Here is a 21867-nt window from a genome sequence, read left to right on the forward strand (position 1 = left end):
TCCCTCCATCTCCGGGTAGGCTCTCTCTGGACTCTCTTCCAGACGTCTTGTCTCCGGGTGCGCTCTCTCCAGACTCCTCCAGGCGACACCCATCTTTGTTCTCTTCTTCTGTCTCCGCCCACATCGAGGGTGGTCCCGGGGCAACTTTGTGATTGTCAGTTCCAGGGGCAGTTCTCTTACGCTGATGGACACTTCCAGCATCACAGTCTCTGTTGGTGGGGGCGGTTTCCGCTTTTGGCGCCATTCTTTGACCTGGCCCACGATGGGAGGTGGCCTCTTGCCACCCTCCGGCACGCCCATAATGGCGTCCGCTCTTCCAAGGCGGGAAATCTTTGGAAATGGCGGGAATAGTCTCCCAGTGGCGGGAAACTCCATGGATGGCGGGAAAAAGCTGCAAATGGCGGACAACCGGCGGGAAACGACCTGTGATGGGGTCCGTTGGCGGGGACCCTCCGGAACCGGCGGGAGACTTCTTTTTAAGGTAACGGTGAACTTCTCTTCAGGCACGCAGTACCCGGTTGTTGCGAGCACGTTATCCTGCCGACTACGCCAAAGTTGACGCGCCCCCTGGGCCAGTGTTGTTGGGGATACCCGGAGCCGGATCAGATGGGGGTTGTAGTCTCCGAGTGGCGGTGACCCGGTCCGTGCCCAGGGTGTCAAGCTCAGTGTGTGGCAGTCCTTATGATGTTACTAGATGTTCTTTTGTGTCGACTACGCCACCCGTTGAATTGCGGTCAATACGGCCGCCGCTGCAGCAGGGTCCGCTGAGGCTGGTGATGTATGTGCAGCTCAGGTAGTATAACCCCCAACGGGAGGGGTATAGCCTCAGGGGGTCAGTTGCAGAGGATGGGGGTTGTGGTGGTGCAGCGAAGATGGAAATGAGACTCAGAGTCGGGCTGTGCAGTCCAGGGTTTGTTTACTTACTGCAGTTGTTCTGGTCACTCCGGCCTTGAGTGACCACCCGAGCCGTGCTGCGTCCACCAGGTCCTGGACTCGCCCCCAGGTGATTCTGGAGCGTGGTCCTGAGCTCCCTTTCTGTCCTGTCCTCTTCTCTGGCCTTCCCCACCAGGGATCCACCTATGTCCGGCTCCCTCGGGCCTCTTGGTGGTAAACCCTTGTCTCTGGGTTCCCTGACCCTATTCCTGGTCTGCCTTCCGGGTGGATTTAGTAGGTGATCGTGGCAGATCCTGCCCACGACCTCCGGTTCCTGGCTAAGGTGTGCTGTAGCCTCTGCCAGCTTGGGATCCGGTACCCTGTTGCCAACTCTTCACCCTCTGGTCTAATTTGGGCTCTTGGAGTTCCTTCTTTCTCCCCCTCTGGGTCTTTCTTTCTCCTCTCTCTCTCTCTTGGCCTTGGAGCTGCTCTTCTCCTCTGCTCTGACAGACTGACCTCACTCTGCAAAAGACTGACGTCTCACAGACTGACCTCACTCTGCAAAAGACTGACCCTGATCTAAGATGGTTCCCACCTTATATACTCCCTCTATGTGTGAGCTCAGGTGACCAGCACCCAATGAGCTCCTAGCACTACCCAGACTGCTCCCCCTATCTGCCCCTACACTACTGGGATGTTCCACCCCCCTCCCACTCCAGCCAGGAACAGACACTGTCGTACCTGCACATTTCTCTAGTGGGAGTACCATCGGTCTGTTCCTCGGAAATGGGATGTGTGTAGTGCATGCAGCTAACTGAGCTCAGTTCCACACTCCATCCTTACCCGGGAGTGGAATATCACACCTCTGGCTGAGGTGCAATACCCCTGTAGCAGCCGAATCCTCAGGGTGCTACAATAACAGCAGGAGGAATCGCACAGATCTCACCGCTGCCTCTAGTTTGTCAGGGATAACAGCAGGAGGAATCACACAGATCTCACCGCTGCCTTTAGTTTGTCAGGGATAACAGCAGGAGGAATCGCACAGATCTCACCGCTGCCTCTAGTTTGTCAGGGATAACAGCAGAGGGAATCACACAGATCTCACCGCTGCCTCTAGTTTGTCAGGGATAACAGCAGGAGGAATCACACAGATCTCACCGCTGCCTCTAGTTTGTCAGGGATAACAGCAGGAGGAATCGCACAGATCTCACCGCTGCCTCTAGTTTGTCAGGGATAACAGCAGGGGGAATCACACAGATCTCACCGCTGCCTTTAGTTTGTCAGGGATAACAGCAGGAGGAATCGCACAGATCTCACCGCTGCCTCTAGTTTGTCAGGGATAACAGCAGGGGGAATCACACAGATCTCACCGCTGCCTTTAGTTTGTCAGTGATAACAGCAGAAGGAATCGCACAGATCTCACCGCTGCCTCTAGTTTGTCAGTGATAACAGCAGAGGGAATCACACAGATCTCACCGCTGCCTCTAGTTTGTCAGTGATAACAGCAGGGGGGAATCACACAGATCTCACCGCTGCCTCTAGTTTGTCAGGGATAACAGCAGGGGGAATCGCACAGATCTCACCGCTGCCTCTAGTTTGTCAGAGATAACAGCAGGGGAATCGCACAGATCTCACCGCTGCCTCTAGTTTGTCAGGGATAACAGCAGGAGGAATCACACAGATCTCACCGCTGCCTCTAGTTTGTCAGGGATAAGAGCAGGGGGAATCGCACAGATCTCACCGCTGCCTCTAGTTTGTCAGTGATAACAGCAGGAGGAATCGCACAGATCTCAGCGCTGCCTCTAGTTTGTCAGTGATAACAGCAGGGGGAATCGCACAGATCTCACCGCTGCCTCTAGTTTGTCAGGGATAACAGCAGGAGGAATCGCACAGATCTCACCGCTGCCTCTAGTTTGTCAGGGATAACAGCAGGAGGAATCACACAGATCTCACCGCTGCCTCTAGTTTGTCAGGGATAAGAGCAGGGGGAATCGCACAGATCTCACCGCTGCCTCTAGTTTGTCAGGGATAACAGCAGGGGGAATCGCACAGATCTCACCGCTGCCTCTAGTTTGTCAGAGATAACAGCAGGGGGAATCACACAGATCTCACCGCTGCCTCTAGTTTGTCAGGGATAACAGCAGGGGGAATCGCACAGATCTCACCGCTGCCTCTAGTTTGTCAGTGATAACAGCAGGAGGAATCACACAGATCTCACCGCTGCCTCTAGTTTGTCAGGGATAACAGCAGGAGGAATCGCACAGATCTCACCGCTGCCTCTAGTTTGTCAGGGATAACAGCAGGAGGAATCACACAGATCTCACCGCTGCCTCTAGTTTGTCAGGGATAACAGCAGGAGGAATCACACAGATCTCACCGCTGCCTCTAGTTTGTCAGGGATAACAGCAGGAGGAATCACACAGATCTCACCGCTGCCTCTAGTTTGTCAGGGATAACAGCAGGAGGAATCACACAGATCTCACCGCTGCCTCTAGTTTGTCAGGGATAACAGCAGGGGGAATCGCACAGATCTCACCGCTGCCTCTAGTTTGTCAGGGATAACAGCAGGGGGAATCACACAGATCTCACCGCTGCCTCTAGTTTGTCAGGGATAACAGCAGGGGGAATCACACAGATCTCACCGCTGCCACCAGTTTGTCACGGATAACAGCAGGAGGAATCGCACAGATCTCACCGCTGCCTCTAGTTTGTCAGGGATAACAGCAGGGGGAATCGCACAGTTCTCACCGCTGCCTCTAGTTTGTCAGTGATAACAGCAGGGGGAATCGCACAGATCTCACCGCTGCCTCTAGTTTGTCAGTGATAACAGCAGGGGGAATCGCACAGATCTCACCGCTGCCTCTAGTTTGTCAGGGATAACAGCAGGAGGAATCGCACAGATCTCACCGCTGCCTCTAGTTTGTCAGTGATAACAGCAGGGGGAATCGCACAGATCTCACCGCTGCCACCAGTTTGTCAGGGATAACAGCAGGGGGAATCGCACAGATCTCACCGCTGCCACCAGTTTGTCAGGGATAACAGCAGGGGGAATCGCACAGATCTCACCGCTGCCACCAGTTTGTCACGGATAACAGCAGGGGGAATCACACAGATCTCACCGCTGCCTCTAGTTTGTCACGGATAACAGCAGGGGGAATCGCACAGATCTCACCGCTGCCACCAGTTTGTCAGTGATAACAGCAGGAGGAATCGCACAGATCTCACCGCTGCCTCTAGTTTGTCAGGGATAACAGCAGGAGGAATCACACAGATCTCACCGCTGCCTCTAGTTTGTCAGTGATAACAGCAGGGGGAATCGCACAGATCTCACCGCTGCCTCTAGTTTGTCAGTGATAACAGCAGGGGAAATCGCACAGATCTCACCGCTGCCTCTAGTTTGTCAGTGATAACAGCAGGAGGAATCGCACAGATCTCACCGCTGCCTCTAGTCTGTCAGTGATAACAGCAGGGGGAATCACACAGATCTCACCGCTGCCTCTAGTTTGTCAGGGATAACAGCAGGGGGAATCGCACAGATCTCACCGCTGCCACCAGTTTGTCAGTGATAACAGCAGGAGGAATCACACAGATCTCACCGCTGCCTCTAGTCTGTCAGTGATAACAGCAGGGGGAATCACACAGATCTCACCGCTGCCTCTAGTTTGTCAGGGATAACAGCAGGGGGAATCACACAGATCTCACCGCTGCCTCTAGTTTGTCAGGGATAACAGCAGGGGGAATCGCACAGATCTCACCGCTGCCTCTAGTTTGTCAGGGATAACAGCAGGGGGAATCGCACAGATCTCACCGCTACCTCTAGTTTGTCAGGGATAACAGCAGGGGGAATCGCACAGATCTCACCGCTGCCTCTAGTTTGTCAGTGATAACAGCAGGGGGAATCGCACAGATCTCACCGCTGCCACCAGTTTGTCAGGGATAACAGCAGAGGGAATCGCACAGATCTCACCGCTGCCTCTAGTTTGTCAGGGATAACAGCAGGGGGAATCGCACAGATCTCACCGCTGCCTCTAGTTTGTCAGGGATAACAGCAGAGGGAATCGCACAGATCTCACCGCTGCCTCTAGTTTGTCAGGGATAACAGCAGGGGGAATCGCACAGATCTCACCGCTGCCTCTAGTTTGTCAGGGATAACAGCAGGGGGAATCGCACAGATCTCACCGCTACCTCTAGTTTGTCAGGGATAACAGCAGGGGGAATCGCACAGATCTCACCGCTGCCACCAGTTTGTCAGGGATAACAGCAGAGGGAATCGCACAGATCTCACCGCTGCCTCTAGTTTGTCAGGGATAACAGCAGGGGTATCACACAGATCTCACCGCTGCCTCTAGTTTGTCAGGGATAACAGCAGGGGGAATCGCACAGATCTCACTGCTGCCTCTAGTTTGTCAGTGATAACAGCAGGGGGAATCACACAGATCTCACCGCTGCCTCTAGTTTGTCAGGGATAACAGCAGAGGGAATCGCACAGATCTCACCGCTGCCTCTAGTTTGTCAGTGATAACAGCAGGGGGAATCACACAGATCTCACCGCTGCCTCTAGTTTGTCAGGGATAACAGCAGAGGGAATCGCACAGATCTCACCGCTGCCTCTAGTTTGTCAGGGATAACAGCAGGGGGAATCGCACAGATCTCACCGCTGCCTCTAGTTTGTCAGGGATAACAGCAGGGGGAATCGCACAGATCTCACCGCTGCCTCTAGTTTGTCAGGGATAACAGCAGGGGGAATCGTACACATCTCACCGCTGCCACCAGTTTGTCAGGGATAACAGCAGGAGGAATCACACAGATCTCACCGCTGCCTCTAGTTTGTCAGTGATAACAGCAGGAGGAATCACACAGATCTCACCGCTGCCTCTAGTTTGTCAGGGATAACAGCAGGGGGAATCGCACAGATCTCACCGCTGCCACCAGTTTGTCAGTGATAACAGCAGGAGGAATCACACAGATCTCACCGCTGCCTCTAGTTTGTCAGGGATAAGAGCAGGGGGAATCGCACAGATCTCACCGCTGCCTCTAGTTTGTCAGTGATAACAGCAGGAGGAATCGCACAGATCTCACCGCTGCCTCTAGTTTGTCAGGGATAAGAGCAGGGGGAATCGCACAGATCTCAGCGCTGCCTCTAGTTTGTCAGTGATAACAGCAGGGGGAATCGCACAGATCTCACCGCTGCCTCTAGTTTGTCAGGGATAACAGCAGGAGGAATCGCACAGATCTCACCGCTGCCTCTAGTTTGTCAGGGATAACAGCAGGAGGAATCACACAGATCTCACCGCTGCCTCTAGTTTGTCAGGGATAAGAGCAGGGGGAATCGCACAGATCTCACCGCTGCCTCTAGTTTGTCAGGGATAACAGCAGGGGGAATCGCACAGATCTCACCGCTGCCTCTAGTTTGTCAGAGATAACAGCAGGGGGAATCACACAGATCTCACCGCTGCCTCTAGTTTGTCAGGGATAACAGCAGGGGGAATCGCACAGATCTCACCGCTGCCTCTAGTTTGTCAGTGATAACAGCAGGAGGAATCACACAGATCTCACCGCTGCCTCTAGTTTGTCAGGGATAACAGCAGGAGGAATCGCACAGATCTCACCGCTGCCTCTAGTTTGTCAGGGATAACAGCAGGAGGAATCACACAGATCTCACCGCTGCCTCTAGTTTGTCAGGGATAACAGCAGGAGGAATCACACAGATCTCACCGCTGCCTCTAGTTTGTCAGGGATAACAGCAGGAGGAATCACACAGATCTCACCGCTGCCTCTAGTTTGTCAGGGATAACAGCAGGAGGAATCACACAGATCTCACCGCTGCCTCTAGTTTGTCAGGGATAACAGCAGGGGGAATCGCACAGATCTCACCGCTGCCTCTAGTTTGTCAGGGATAACAGCAGGGGGAATCACACAGATCTCACCGCTGCCTCTAGTTTGTCAGGGATAACAGCAGGGGGAATCACACAGATCTCACCGCTGCCACCAGTTTGTCACGGATAACAGCAGGAGGAATCGCACAGATCTCACCGCTGCCTCTAGTTTGTCAGGGATAACAGCAGGGGGAATCGCACAGTTCTCACCGCTGCCTCTAGTTTGTCAGTGATAACAGCAGGGGGAATCGCACAGATCTCACCGCTGCCTCTAGTTTGTCAGTGATAACAGCAGGGGGAATCGCACAGATCTCACCGCTGCCTCTAGTTTGTCAGGGATAACAGCAGGAGGAATCGCACAGATCTCACCGCTGCCTCTAGTTTGTCAGTGATAACAGCAGGGGGAATCGCACAGATCTCACCGCTGCCACCAGTTTGTCAGGGATAACAGCAGGGGGAATCGCACAGATCTCACCGCTGCCACCAGTTTGTCAGGGATAACAGCAGGGGGAATCGCACAGATCTCACCGCTGCCACCAGTTTGTCACGGATAACAGCAGGGGGAATCACACAGATCTCACCGCTGCCTCTAGTTTGTCACGGATAACAGCAGGGGGAATCGCACAGATCTCACCGCTGCCACCAGTTTGTCAGTGATAACAGCAGGAGGAATCGCACAGATCTCACCGCTGCCTCTAGTTTGTCAGGGATAACAGCAGGAGGAATCACACAGATCTCACCGCTGCCTCTAGTTTGTCAGTGATAACAGCAGGGGGAAATCGCACAGATCTCACCGCTGCCTCTAGTTTGTCAGTGATAACAGCAGGGGGAATCGCACAGATCTCACCGCTGCCACCAGTTTGTCAGGGATAACAGCAGGGGGAATCGCACAGATCTCACCGCTGCCTCTAGTTTGTCAGGGATAACAGCAGGGGGAATCGCACAGATCTCACCGCTACCTCTAGTTTGTCAGGGATAACAGCAGGGGGAATCGCACAGATCTCACCGCTGCCTCTAGTTTGTCAGTGATAACAGCAGGGGGAATCGCACAGATCTCACCGCTGCCTCTAGTTTGTCAGTGATAACAGCAGGGGGAATCGCACAGATCTCACCGCTGCCTCTAGTTTGTCAGGGATAACAGCAGGGGGAATCGCACAGATCTCACCGCTGCCACCAGTTTGTCAGGGATAACAGCAGAGGGAATCGCACAGATCTCACCGCTGCCTCTAGTTTGTCAGGGATAACAGCAGAGGGAATCGCACAGATCTCACCGCTGCCACCAGTTTGTCAGGGATAACAGCAGGGGGAATCGCACAGATCTCACCGCTGCCTCTAGTTTGTCAGGGATAACAGCAGAGGGAATCGCACAGATCTCACCGCTGCCTCTAGTTTGTCAGGGATAACAGCAGGGGGAATCGCACAGATCTCACCGCTGCCTCTAGTTTGTCAGGGATAACAGCAGGGGGAATCGCACAGATCTCACCGCTACCTCTAGTTTGTCAGGGATAACAGCAGGGGGAATCGCACAGATCTCACCGCTGCCACCAGTTTGTCAGGGATAACAGCAGAGGGAATCGCACAGATCTCACCGCTGCCTCTAGTTTGTCAGGGATAACAGCAGGGGGAATCACACAGATCTCACCGCTGCCTCTAGTTTGTCAGGGATAACAGCAGGGGGAATCGCACAGATCTCACTGCTGCCTCTAGTTTGTCAGGGATAACAGCAGAGGGAATCGCACAGATCTCACCGCTGCCTCTAGTTTGTCAGGGATAACAGCAGGGGGAATCGCACAGATCTCACCGCTGCCTCTAGTTTGTCAGGGATAACAGCAGGGGGAATCGCACAGATCTCACCGCTGCCTCTAGTTTGTCAGGGATAACAGCAGGGGGAATCGTACACATCTCACCGCTGCCACCAGTTTGTCAGGGATAACAGCAGGAGGAATCACACAGATCTCACCGCTGCCTCTAGTTTGTCAGTGATAACAGCAGGAGGAATCACACAGATCTCACCGCTGCCTCTAGTTTGTCAGGGATAACAGCAGGGGGAATCGCACAGATCTCACCGCTGCCACCAGTTTGTCAGTGATAACAGCAGGAGGAATCACACAGATCTCACCGCTGCCTCTAGTTTGTCAGGGATAACAGCAGGGGGAATCACACAGATCTCACCGCTGCCTCTAGTTTATCACGGATAACAGCAGGGGGAGTGGAAAGGAAGAACAAAGACAAAACAATTTAAATAATAAAAATATGGGAGGAAGAGAAACCAATCACAAACTAAAATGTTTTTATACAAATGCACAAAGCATGGGCAACAAACAAGGAGAATTGGAACTACTAACGCAGGAAAAGGAATATGATGTCATTGGAATCACTGAAACTTGGTGGGACGATACACATGATTGGAATAAAAGGCTAAAAGGATACAACTTATTTGCAAGAAACAGACTTGATAAACGAGGAGGAGGTGTCGCATTGTATGTTAGAAAAGCGTATATCTGCACAGAGATTGAAGCTTCAGAGACTGGGAGTTCTGTGGAAACTGTTTGGGTAAGAATACAAGGAGAGAACAACGGAAAGGACACCATTGTAGGCATTTACTACAGGCCACCTGGGCAAGCTGAAGATATGGATGAGCTCTTTATGTATCAAATGACCAAGTTCTCCAAAAAATATGACGTAGTGGTCATGGGAGATTTCAACTATCCAGACATTTGTTGGGAATCTCTCTCAAGTAAAACTAACAGGTCAAGCAAATTCTTATCCTCTCTTGCTGACAACTTTATCTTCCAAAAGGTAGGGGAGAAAACAAGGGGATCTGCTACTTTGGATCTAATCCTTATAAACAGGGAGGAAATGGTTGAGGAGGTAAAGGTGGCTGGGACGCTAGGAGGCAGCGATCATGCTATTATAGAATTTTGGATAACTAGAGGAGGAAGACATGTGAAGACTCAAACTTCAAGGTTAGATTTTAGAAAGGCAGATTTTAAGAGACTCAGAAAGAGAATAGGAGGGATCCAATGGCTGGATGTCCTTAAGGACAAAAATGTCCAGGAAGGATGGGAAATTTTTAAAAATGAGATTCTCAAAGCACAATCGTTAACAATCCCGAAAAGTAGGAAGAATGGGAAGCATTTAAGGAAACCAGGATGGATGAACACAGAACTTAAACACATGCTAAAAAGAAAGAAAGAAATGTTTATTAAATGGAAAGAGGGAGGCATATCTAAAGAAGATTATAATGCAGTCTGCAGATCCTGCAGGGCATGTATCAGGTTAGCTAAAGCTGACAATGAATTAAGGCTTGCAAGAGATGTCAAAAGCAATAAAAAAGGATTTTGGGGGTATGTCAAAAGTAAAAGAAAAGTCAAAGATGCTATAGGATTTTTACAGGATGAAAATGGAGAAATGGTAAGAGAGGATGTTGAGAAGGCCGAACTTTTTAATTCCTATTTTGCATCTGTTTTCTCTCAGAAAGAAAATGTAACATCAACTGATCTTCACTGTCCTTTTAAAGGAATAGAGGAATCCAAGTTATCTGTAAACAGAAAGATTGTGAGGGAATATTTAGCTAACATAAATGAGTTCAAGTCTCCAGGTCCAGATGAATTACACCCCAGAGTACTGAAGGAGATCGTAGAAGAAATTTTAGAACCACTCTCCATAATCTTTGAAAATTCTTGGAGAACAGGAGAAGTCCCAGAAGACTGGAGAAGAGCAAATGTTGTTCCTATCTTCAAAAAGGGGAAGAAGGTGGACCCAGGGAACTATAGGCCGGTGAGTCTGACTTCTATACCAGGAAAGATCTTTGAACAAATTATTAAACAACATGTATGTAAGTACATGGATAAGACTGAAGTGATTAACCAGAGTCAGCATGGGTTTGTAACTAACAAGTCATGTCAGACTAACTTAATTTCCTTCTATGACAGAATCACTGACTGGGTGGATCAGGGAAATGCTGTAGATATAGTATATCTTGACTTCAGCAAAGCATTTGACAAAGTATCTCACACCATCCTTATTGAAAAAATGACCAAGTATGCAATGGACCAGGCAACTGTTAGGTGGATTCATAACTGGCTTAGTGATCGGACTCAAAGGGTGGTTGTAAATGGCTTCACATCCAGCTGGATGAATGTCTCAAGTGGGGTACCACAGGGCTCCGTCCTGGGACCTGTATTGTTCAACATCTTTATCAATGATTTAGATGAAGGAATTGAGGGTAAACTGATTAAATTTGCTGATGACACAAAGCTAGGAGGGATAGCTAATACTAGAGAAGAGAGAGAGAGGATTCAAAAAGACCTAAATAAACTGGAGCAGTGGGCAGCAACCAACAGAATGGTTTATAACAGGGAGAAATGCAAAGTCCTACATCTGGGCAATAAAAATGAAAAAAAGCATATACAGAACGGGAGGAATAGAGCTAAGCAACAGTACATGTGAAAAAGACTTAGGTATACTAATAGATCATAGACTGAACATGAGTCAACAGTGTGATGCAGCAGCAAAAAAGGCAAATACAATTCTGGGATGTATTAACAGAAGCATACAGTCTAGATCACGTGAAGTCATTATCGGTCTTTACTCCTCTTTGGTCAGACCTCATCTGGAATACTGTGTACAGTTTTGGGCACCACATTTTAAAAAAGACATAGACAAACTGGAGCAAGTTCAGAGAAGAGCGACCAGAATGGTGACTGGTCTGCAAACCATGTCCTATGAGGAACGGTTGCAGGATTTGGGAATGTTTAGCTTGCAAAAAAGAAGACTGAGAGGAGACTTAATAGCTGTCTACAAATATGTCAAGGGCTGTCACATTGTAGAAGGATCATCTTTATTCTCATTTGCACAAGGAAAGACTAGAAGCAATGGGATGAAACTAAATGGGAGGAGACACAGATTAGATATTAGAAAAAACTTTTTGACAGTTAGGGTGATCAATGAGTGGAACAGGCTGCCACGAGAGGTGGCGAGTTCTCCTTCAATGGAAGTCTTTACACAGAGGCTGGACAGACATCTGTCTGAGATGATTTAGTGAATCCTGCTTTGAGCAGGGGGTTGGACCAGATGACCCAGGAGGTCCCTTCCAACTCTACAATTCTATGATTCTATGAATCGCACAGATCTCACCGCTGCCTCTAGTTTGTCAGGGATAACAGCAGGGGGAATCGCACAGATCTCAGCGCTGCCTCTAGTTTGTCAGTGATAACAGCAGAGGGAATCACACAGATCTCAGCGCTGCCTCTAGTTTGTCAGTGATAACAGCAGGAGGAATCACACAGATCTCACCGCTGCCTCTAGTTTGTCAGTGATAACAGCAGGGGGAATCGCACAGATCTCACCGCTGCCTCTAGTTTGTCAGTGATAACAGCAGGGGGAATCGCACAGATCTCACCGCTGCCTCTAGTTTGTCAGTGATAACAGCAGGAGGAATCGCACAGATCTCACCGCTGCCTCTAGTTTGTCAGTGATAACAGCAGGAGGAATCACACAGATCTCACCGCTGCCTCTAGTTTGTCAGTGATAACAGCAGGGGGAATCGCACAGATCTCACCGCTGCCTCTAGTTTGTCAGGGATAACAGCAGGGGGAATCGCACAGATCTCACCGCTGCCTCTAGTTTGTCAGTGATAACAGCAGGGGGAATCACACAGATCTCACCGCTGCCTCTAGTTTGTCAGTGATAACAGCAGGGGGAATCGCACAGATCTCACCGCTGCCTCTAGTTTGTCAGGGATAACAGCAGGAGGAATCGCACAGATCTCACCGCTGCCTCTAGTTTGTCAGGGATAACAGCAGGGGGAATCGCACAGATCTCACCGCTGCCTCTAGTTTGTCAGTGATAACAGCAGGGGGAATCACACAGATCTCACCGCTGCCTCTAGTTTGTCAGTGATAACAGCAGGGGGAATCGCACAGATCTCACCGCTGCCTCTAGTTTGTCAGGGATAACAGCAGGAGGAATCACACAGATCTCACCGCTGCCTCTAGTTTGTCAGTGATAACAGCAGGGGGAATCACACAGATCTCACCGCTGCCTCTAGTTTGTCACTGATAACAGCAGAGGGAATCACACAGATCTCACCGCTGCCTCTAGTTTGTCAGTGATAACAGCAGGGGGAATCGCACAGATCTCACCGCTGCCTCTAGTTTGTCAGGGATAACAGCAGGGGGAATCGCACAGATCTCACCGCTGCCTCTAGTTTGTCAGGGATAACAGCAGGAGGAATCGCACAGATCTCACCGCTGCCTCTAGTTTGTCACTGATAACAGCAGAGGGAATCACACAGATCTCACCGCTGCCTCTAGTTTATCACGGATAACAGCAGGGGGAATCGCACAGATCTCACCGCTGCCTCTAGTTTGTCAGGGATAACAGCAGGGGGAATCGCACAGATCTCACCGCTGCCTCTAGTTTGTCAGGGATAACAGCAGGGGGAATCACACAGATCTCACCGCTGCCTCTAGTTTGTCAGTGATAACAGCAGAGGGAATCACACAGATCTCACAGCTGCCTCTAGTTTGTCAGGGATAACAGCAGGGGGAATCGCACAGATCTCACCGCTGCCACCAATTTGTCAGTGATAACAGCAGGGGGAATCGCACAGATCTCACCGCTGCCACCAGTTTGTCAGTGATAACAGTAGGGGAAATCACACAGATCTCACCGCTGCCTCTAGATTGTCAGTGATAACAGCAGAGGGAATCACACAGATCTCACCGCTGCCTCTAATTTGTTAGGGATAACAGCAGAGGGAATCACACAGATCTCACCACTGCCTCTAGTTTGTCAGGGATAACAGCAGGAGGAATTGCACAGATCTCACCACTTCCTCTAGTTTGTCAGTGATAACAGCAGGGGGAATCGCACAGATCTCACCGCTGCCTCTAGTTTGTCAGGGATAACAGCAGGAGGAATCACACAGATCTCAGCGCTGCCTCTAGTTTGTCAGTGATAACAGCAGGAGGAATCACACAGATCTCACCGCTGCCTCTAGTTTGTCAGTGATAACAGCAGGAGGAATCACACAGATCTCAGCGCTGCCTCTAGTTTGTCAGGGATAACAGCAGGGGGAATCGCACAGATCTCACCGCTGCCTCTAGTTTGTCAGTGATAACAACAGGGGGAATCACACAGATCTCAGCGCTGCCTCTAGTTTGTCAGTGATAACAGCAGGGGGAATCGCACAGATCTCACCGCTGCCTCTAGTTTGTCAGTGATAACAGCAGAGGGAATCACACAGATCTCACCGCTGCCTCTAGTTTGTCAGTGATAACAGCAGGAGGAATCACACAGATCTCAGCGCTGCCTCTAGTTTGTCAGTGATAACAGCAGGAGGAATCGCACAGATCTCACCGCTGCCTCTAGTTTGTCAGGGATAACAGCAGGGGGAATCGCACAGATCTCACCGCTGCCTCTAGTTTGTCAGTGATAACAGCAGAGGGAATCACACAGATCTCACCGCTGCCTCTAGTTTGTCAGTGATAACAGCAGGAGGAATCACACAGATCTCAGCGCTGCCTCTAGTTTGTCAGTGATAACAGCAGGAGGAATCGCACAGATCTCACCGCTGCCACCAGTTTGTCAGGGATAACAGCAGGGGGAATCGCACAGATCTCACCGCTGCCTCTAGTTTGTCAGTGATAACAGCAGGAGGAATCGTACAGATCTCACCGCTGCCTCTAGTTTGTCAGTGATAACAACAGGGGGAATCACACAGATCTCACCGCTGCCTCTAGTTTGTTAGGGATAACAGCAGGAGGAATCGCACAGATCTCACCGCTGCCTCTAGTTTGTCAGGGATAACAGCAGGAGGAATCGCACAGATCTCACCGCTGCCTCTAGTTTGTCAGTGATAACAACAGGGGGAATCGCACAGATCTCACCGCTGCCTCTAGTTTGTTAGGGATAACAGCAGAGGGAATCGCACAGATCTCACCGCTGCCTCTAGTCTGTCAGGGATAACAGCAGGGGGAATCACACAGATCTCACCGCTGCCTCTAGTTTGTCAGGGATAACAGCAGGAGGAATCACACAGATCTCACCGCTGCCTCTAGTTTGTCAGGGATAACAGCAGGAGGAATCACACAGATCTCACCGCTGCCTCTAGTTTGTCAGTGATAACAACAGGGGGAATCACACAGATCTCAGCGCTGCCTCTAGTTTGTCAGTGATAACAGCAGGGGGAATCGCACAGATCTCACCGCTGCCTCTAGTTTGTCAGTGATAACAGCAGAGGGAATCACACAGATCTCACCGCTGCCTCTAGTTTGTCAGTGATAACAGCAGGAGGAATCACACAGATCTCAGCGCTGCCTCTAGTTTGTCAGTGATAACAGCAGGAGGAATCGCACAGATCTCACCGCTGCCTCTAGTTTGTCAGTGATAACAGCAGGAGGAATCGCACAGATCTCACCGCTGCCACCAGTTTGTCAGGGATAACAGCAGGGGGAATCGCACAGATCTCACCGCTGCCTCTAGTTTGTCAGTGATAACAGCAGGAGGAATCGTACAGATCTCACCGCTGCCTCTAGTTTGTCAGTGATAACAACAGGGGGAATCGCACAGATCTCACCGCTGCCTCTAGTTTGTCAGTGATAACAGCAGAGGGAATCACACAGATCTCACCGCTGCCTCTAGTTTGTCAGTGATAACAGCAGGAGGAATCACACAGATCTCAGCGCTGCCTCTAGTTTGTCAGGGATAACAGCAGGAGGAATCGCACAGATCTCACCACTGCCTCTAGTTTGTCAGTGATAACAACAGGGGGAATCGCACAGATCTCACCGCTGCCTCTAGTTTGTTAGGGATAACAGCAGAGGGAATCGCACAGATCTCACCGCTGCCTCTAGTCTGTCAGGGATAACAGCAGAGGGAATCACACAGATCTCACCGCTGCCTCTAGTTTGTCAGGGATAACAGCAGAGGGAATCGCACAGATCTCACCGCTGCCTCTAGTCTGTCAGGGATAACAGCAGGGGGAATCGCACAGATCTCACCGCTGCCTCTAGTTTGTCAGTGATAACAGCAGGGGGAATCGCACAGATCTCACCGCTGCCTCTAGTTTGTTAGGGATAACAGCCGGGGGAATCACACAGATCTCACCGCTGCCTCTAGTTTGTCAGTGATAACAGCAGGAGGAATCACACAGATCTCACCGCTGCCTCTAGTTTGTCAGTGATAACAGCAGGGGGAATCGCACAGATCTCACCGCTGCCTCTAGTTTGTTAGGGATAATAGCAGGGGGAATCGCACAGATCTCACCACTGCCTCTAGTTTGTTAGGGATAACAGCAGAGGGAATCACACAGATCTCACCGCTGCCTCTAGTTTGTTAGGGATAACAGCAGGGGGAATCGCACAGATCTCACCGCTGCCTCTAGTTTGTTAGGGATAACAGCAGGAGGAATCGCACAGATCTCACCGCTGCCTCTAGTTTGTCAGTGATAACAGCAGGAGGAATCGCACAGATCTCACCGCTGCCTCTAGTTTGTCAGTGATAACAGCAGGGGGAATCGCACAGATCTCACCGCTGCCTCTAGTTTGTTAGGGATAACAGCAGGGGGAATCACACAGATCTCACCGCTGCCTCTAGTTTGTCAGTGATAACAGCAGGGGGAATCACACAGATCTCACCGCTGCCTCTAGTTTGTTAGGGATAACAGCAGGGGGAATCACACAGATCTCACCGCTGCCTCTAGTTTGTCAGTGATAACAGCAGGAGGAATCACACAGATCTCACCGCTGCCTCTAGTTTGTCAGTGATAACAGCAGGGGGAATCGTACAGATCTCACCGCTGCCTCTAGTTTGTCAGGGATAACAGCAGGGGGAATCGCACAGATCTCACCGCTGCCTCTAGTTTGTCAGTGATAACAGCAGGGGGAATCGTACAGATCTCACCGCTGCCTCTAGTTTGTCAGGGATAACAGCAGGGGGAATCACACAGATCTCACCGCTGCCTCTAGTTTGTCAGTGATAACAGCAGGGGGAATCGCACAGATCTCACCGCTGCCTCTAGTTTGTCAGTGATAACAGCAGGGGGAATCACACAGATCTCACCGCTGCCTCTAGTTTGTTAGTGATAACAGCAGGGGGAATCACACAGATCTCACCGCTGCCTCTAGTTTGTCAGTGATAACAGCAGGAGGAATCACACAGATCTCACCGCTGCCTCTAGTTTGTCAGTGATAACAGCAGGGGGAATCGCACAGATCTCACCGCTGCCTCTAGTTTGTTAGGGATAATAGCAGGGGGAATCGCACAGATCTCACCACTGCCTCTAGTTTGTCAGGGATAACAGCAGAGGGAATCACACAGATCTCACCGCTGCCTCTAGTTTGTTAGGGATAATAGCAGGGGGAATCGCACAGATCTCACCGCTGCCTCTAGTTTGTTAGGGATAATAGCAGGGGGAATCGCACAGATCTCACCGCTGCCTCTAGTTTGTCAGGGATAACAGCAGAGGGAATCGCACAGATCTCACCGCTGCCTCTAGTTTGTCAGTGATAACAGCAGGAGAAATCGTACAGATCTCACCGCTGCCTCTAGTTTGTCAGTGATAACAGCAGGAGGAATCGCACAGATCTCACCGCTGCCTCTAGTTTGTCAGTGATAACAGCAGGGGGAATCGCACAGATCTCACCGCTGCCTCTAGTTTGTCAGTGATAACAGCAGGGGGAATCACACAGATCTCACCGCTGCCTCTAGTTTGTCAGGGATAACAGCAGGAGGAATCACACAGATCTCACCGCTGCCTCTAGTTTGTCAGTGATAACAGCAGGGGGAATCGCACAGATCTCACCGCTGCCTCTAGTTTGTCAGTGATAACAGCAGGGGGAATCACACAGATCTCACCGCTGCCTCTAGTTTGTCAGTGATAACAGCAGGAGGAATCACACAGATCTCACCGCTGCCTCTAGTTTGTCAGTGATAACAGCAGGGGGAATCGCACAGATCTCACCGCTGCCTCTAGTTTGTCAGTGATAACAGCAGGAGGAATCGTACAGATCTCACCGCTGCCTCTAGTTTGTCAGTGATAACAGCAGGGGGAATCGCACAGATCTCACCGCTGCCTCTAGTTTGTCAGGGATAACAGCAGGAGGAATCACACAGATCTCACCGCTGCCTCTAGTTTGTCAGTGATAACAGCAGGGGGAATCACACAGATCTCACCGCTGCCTCTAGTTTGTCAGTGATAACAGCAGGAGGAATCGTACAGATCTCACCGCTGCCTCTAGTTTATCAGTGATAACAGCAGGGGGAATCGCACAGATCTCACCGCTGCCTCTAGTTTGTCAGTGATAACAGCAGGGGGAATCACACAGATCTCACCGCTGCCTCTAGTTTGTCAGTGATAACAGCAGGGGGAATCGCACAGATCTCACCGCTGCCTCTAGTTTGTCAGTGATAACAGCAGGAGGAATCACACAGATCTCACCGCTGCCTCTAGTTTGTCAGTGATAACAGCAGGAGGAATCACACAGATCTCACCGCTGCCTCTAGTTTGTCAGTGATAACAGCAGGAGGAATCGTACAGATCTCACCGCTGCCTCTAGTTTGTCAGTGATAACAGCAGGGGGAATCGCACAGATCTCACCGCTGCCTCTAGTTTGTCAGTGATAACAGCAGAGGGAATCGCACAGATCTCACCGCTGCCTCTAGTTTGTCAGGGATAACAGCAGAGGGAATCGCACAGATCTCACCGCTGCCTCTAGTTTGTCAGTGATAACAGCAGGAGGAATCGCACAGATCTCACCGCTGCCTCTAGTTTGTCAGGGATAACAGCAGAGGGAATCGCACAGATCTCACCGCTGCCTCTAGTTTGTCAGGGATAACAGCAGAGGGAATCCCACAGATCTCACCGCTGCCTCTAGTTTGTGAGTGATAACAGCAGAGGGAATCGCACAGATCTAACCGCTGCCTCTAGTTTGTCAGTGATAACAGCAGGAGGAATCGCACAGATCTCACCGCTGCCTCTAGTTTGTCAGGGATAACAGCAGAGGGAATCGCACAGATCTCACCGCTGCCTCTAGTTTGTCAGGGATAACAGCAGAGGGAATCACACAGATCTCACCGCTGCCTCTAGTTTGTCAGTGATAACAGCAGAGGGAATCGCACAGATCTCACCGCTGCCTCTAGTTTGTCACTGATAACAGCAGAGGGAATCGCACAGATCTCACCGCTGCCTCTAGTTTGTCAGTGATAACAGCAGAGGGAATCGCACAGATCTCACCGCTGCCTCTAGTTTGTCAGTGATAACCGCAGGGGGAATCACACAGATCTCACCGCTGCCTCTAGTTTGTCAGTGATAACAGCAGGAGGAATCGTACAGATCTCACCGCTGCCTCTAGTTTGTCAGGGATAACAGCAGGAGGAATCACACAGATCTCACCGCTGCCTCTAGTTTGTCAGGGATAACAGCAGGGGGAATCGCACAGATCTCACCGCTGCCTCTAGTTTGTCAGGGATAACAGCAGGAGGAATCACACAGATCTCACCGCTGCCTCTAGTTTGTCAGTGATAACAGCAGGGGGAATCGCACAGATCTCACCGCTGCCTCTAGTTTGTCAGGGATAACAGCAGGGGGAATCGCACAGATCTCACCGCTGCCTCTAGTTTGTCAGTGATAACAGCAGGGGGAATCACACAGATCTCACCGCTGCCTCTAGTTTGTCAGGGATAACAGCAGGGGGAATCACACAGATCTCACCGCTGCCTCTAGTTTGTCAGTGATAACAGCAGGAGGAATCACACAGATCTCACCGCTGCCTCTAGTTTGTCAGTGATAACAGCAGGAGGAATCACACAGATCTCACCGCTGCCTCTAGTTTGTCAGTGATAACAGCAGGAGGAATCACACAGATCTCACCGCTGCCTCTAGTTTGTCAGTGATAACAGCAGGAGGAATCACACAGATCTCACCGCTGCCTCTAGTTTGTCAGTGATAACAGCAGGAGGAATCACACAGATCTCACCGCTGCCTCTAGTTTGTCAGGGATAACAGCAGGAGGAATCACACAGATCTCACCGCTGCCTCTAGTTTGTCAGTGATAACAGCAGGAGGAATCACACAGATCTCACCGCTGCCTCTAGTTTGTCAGTGATAACAGCAGGGGGAATCGCACAGATCTCACCGCTGCCTCTAGTTTGTCAGTGATAACAGCAGGGGGAATCACACAGATCTCACCGCTGCCTCTAGTTTGTCAGTGATAACAGCAGGAGGAATCGTACAGATCTCACCGCTGCCTCTAGTTTGTCAGTGATAACAGCAGGAGGAATCACACAGATCTCACCGCTGCCTCTAGTTTGTCAGTGATAACAGCAGGAGGAATCACACAGATCTCACCGCTGCCTCTAGTTTGTCAGTGATAACAGCAGGAGGAATCACACAGATCTCACCGCTGCCTCTAGTTTGTCAGTGATAACAGCAGGAGGAATCACACAGATCTCACCGCTGCCTCTAGTTTGTCAGTGATAACAGCAGGAGGAATCACACAGATCTCACCGCTGCCTCTAGTTTGTCAGTGATAACAGCAGGAGGAATCACACAGATCTCACCGCTGCCTCTAGTTTGTCAGTGATAACAGCAGGGGGAATCGCACAGATCTCACCGCTGCCTCTAGTTTGTCAGTGATAACAGCAGGGGGAATCACACAGATCTCACCGCTGCCTCTAGTTTGTCAGTGATAACAGCAGGAGGAATCGTACAGATCTCACCGCTGCCTCTAGTTTGTCAGTGATAACAGCAGGGGGAATCGCACAGATCTCACCGCTGCCTCTAGTTTGTCAGGGATAACAGCAGGAGGAATCACACAGATCTCACCGCTGCCTCTAGTTTGTCAGTGATAACAGCAGGAGGAATCGTACAGATCTCACCGCTGCCTCTAGTTTGTCAGTGATAACAGCAGGGGGAATCACACAGATCTCACCGCTGCCTCTAGTTTGTCAGTGATAACAGCAGGGGGAATCGCACAGATCTCACCGCTGCCTCTAGTTTGTCAGGGATAACAGCAGGGGGAATCGCACAGATCTCACCGCTGCCTCTAGTTTGTCAGGGATAACAGCAGGGGGAATCGCACAGATCTCACCGCTGCCTCTAGTTTGTCAGTGATAACAGCAGGAGGAATCACACAGATCTCACCGCTGCCTCTAGTTTGTCAGTGATAACAGCAGGAGGAATCGCACAGATCTCACCGCTGCCTCTAGTTTGTCAGTGATAACAGCAGGAGGAATCGTACAGATCTCACCGCTGCCTCTAGTTTGTCAGTGATAACAGCAGGGGGAATCGCACAGATCTCACCGCTGCCTCTAGTTTGTCAGTGATAACAGCAGGAGGAATCGTACAGATCTCACCGCTGCCTCTAGTTTGTCAGTGATAACAGCAGGGGGAATCGCACAGATCTCACCGCTGCCTCTAGTTTGTCAGTGATAACAGCAGGGGGAATCGCACAAATCTCACCGCTGCCTCTAGTTTGTCAGTGATAACAGCAGGGGGAATCGCACAGATCTCACCGCTGCCTCTAGTTTGTCAGGGATAACAGCAGAGGGAATCACACAGATCTCACCGCTGCCTCTAGTTTGTCAGTGATAACAGCAGGAGGAATCGTACAGATCTCACCGCTGCCTCTAGTTTGTCAGTGATAACAGCAGGAGGAATCGCACAGATCTCACCGCTGCCTCTACTTTGTCAGGGATAACAGCAGGAGGAATCACACAGATCTCACCGCTGCCTCTAGTTTGTCAGGGATAACAGCAGAGGGAATCCCACAGATCTCACCGCTGCCTCTAGTTTGTCAGGGATAACAGCAGAGGGAATCGCACAGATCTCACCGCTGCCTCTAGTTTGTCAGGGATAACAGCAGAGGGAATCCCACAGATCTCACCGCTGCCTCTAGTTTGTCAGTGATAACAGCAGAGGGAATCGCACAGATCTAACCGCTGCCTCTAGTTTGTCAGTGATAACAGCAGGGGGAATCACACAGATCTCACCGCTGCCTCTAGTTTGTCAGGGATAACAGCAGGGGGAATCACACAGATCTCACCGCTGCCTCTAGTTTGTCAGTGATAACAGCAGGAGGAATCGTACAGATCTCACCGCTGCCTCTAGTTT

The 21867-nt window shown here is 50.7% G+C and overlaps 1 protein-coding gene across 5 annotated transcripts in view; it reads left to right on the forward strand.

Annotated features, from left to right (window-relative positions):
- The window catches only part of LOC141264802 (acid-sensing ion channel 1C-like), a 260667-nt gene that overhangs the window by 53034 nt on the left and 185766 nt on the right, over window positions 1-21867 (forward strand). For 3 of the 5 annotated variants that reach the window (XM_073677128.1, XM_073677126.1, XM_073677127.1), the window contains exon 2: window positions 10227-10529. The exons of the other annotated variants lie outside the window; for them this stretch is intronic. In XM_073677128.1, the coding sequence (XP_073533229.1) occupies window positions 10227-10529 (303 nt within the window). The remainder of the gene's footprint in view (window positions 1-10226; window positions 10530-21867) is intronic. 5 annotated transcript variants of the gene reach the window in all.

The sequence above is a fragment of the Phyllobates terribilis genome, unplaced genomic scaffold, assembly GCF_046119375.1.
Source record: "Phyllobates terribilis strain yellow unplaced genomic scaffold, ASM4611937v1 Scaffold_4__5_contigs__length_816908805, whole genome shotgun sequence".
Classification (NCBI taxonomy): domain Eukaryota; kingdom Metazoa; phylum Chordata; class Amphibia; order Anura; family Dendrobatidae; genus Phyllobates; species Phyllobates terribilis.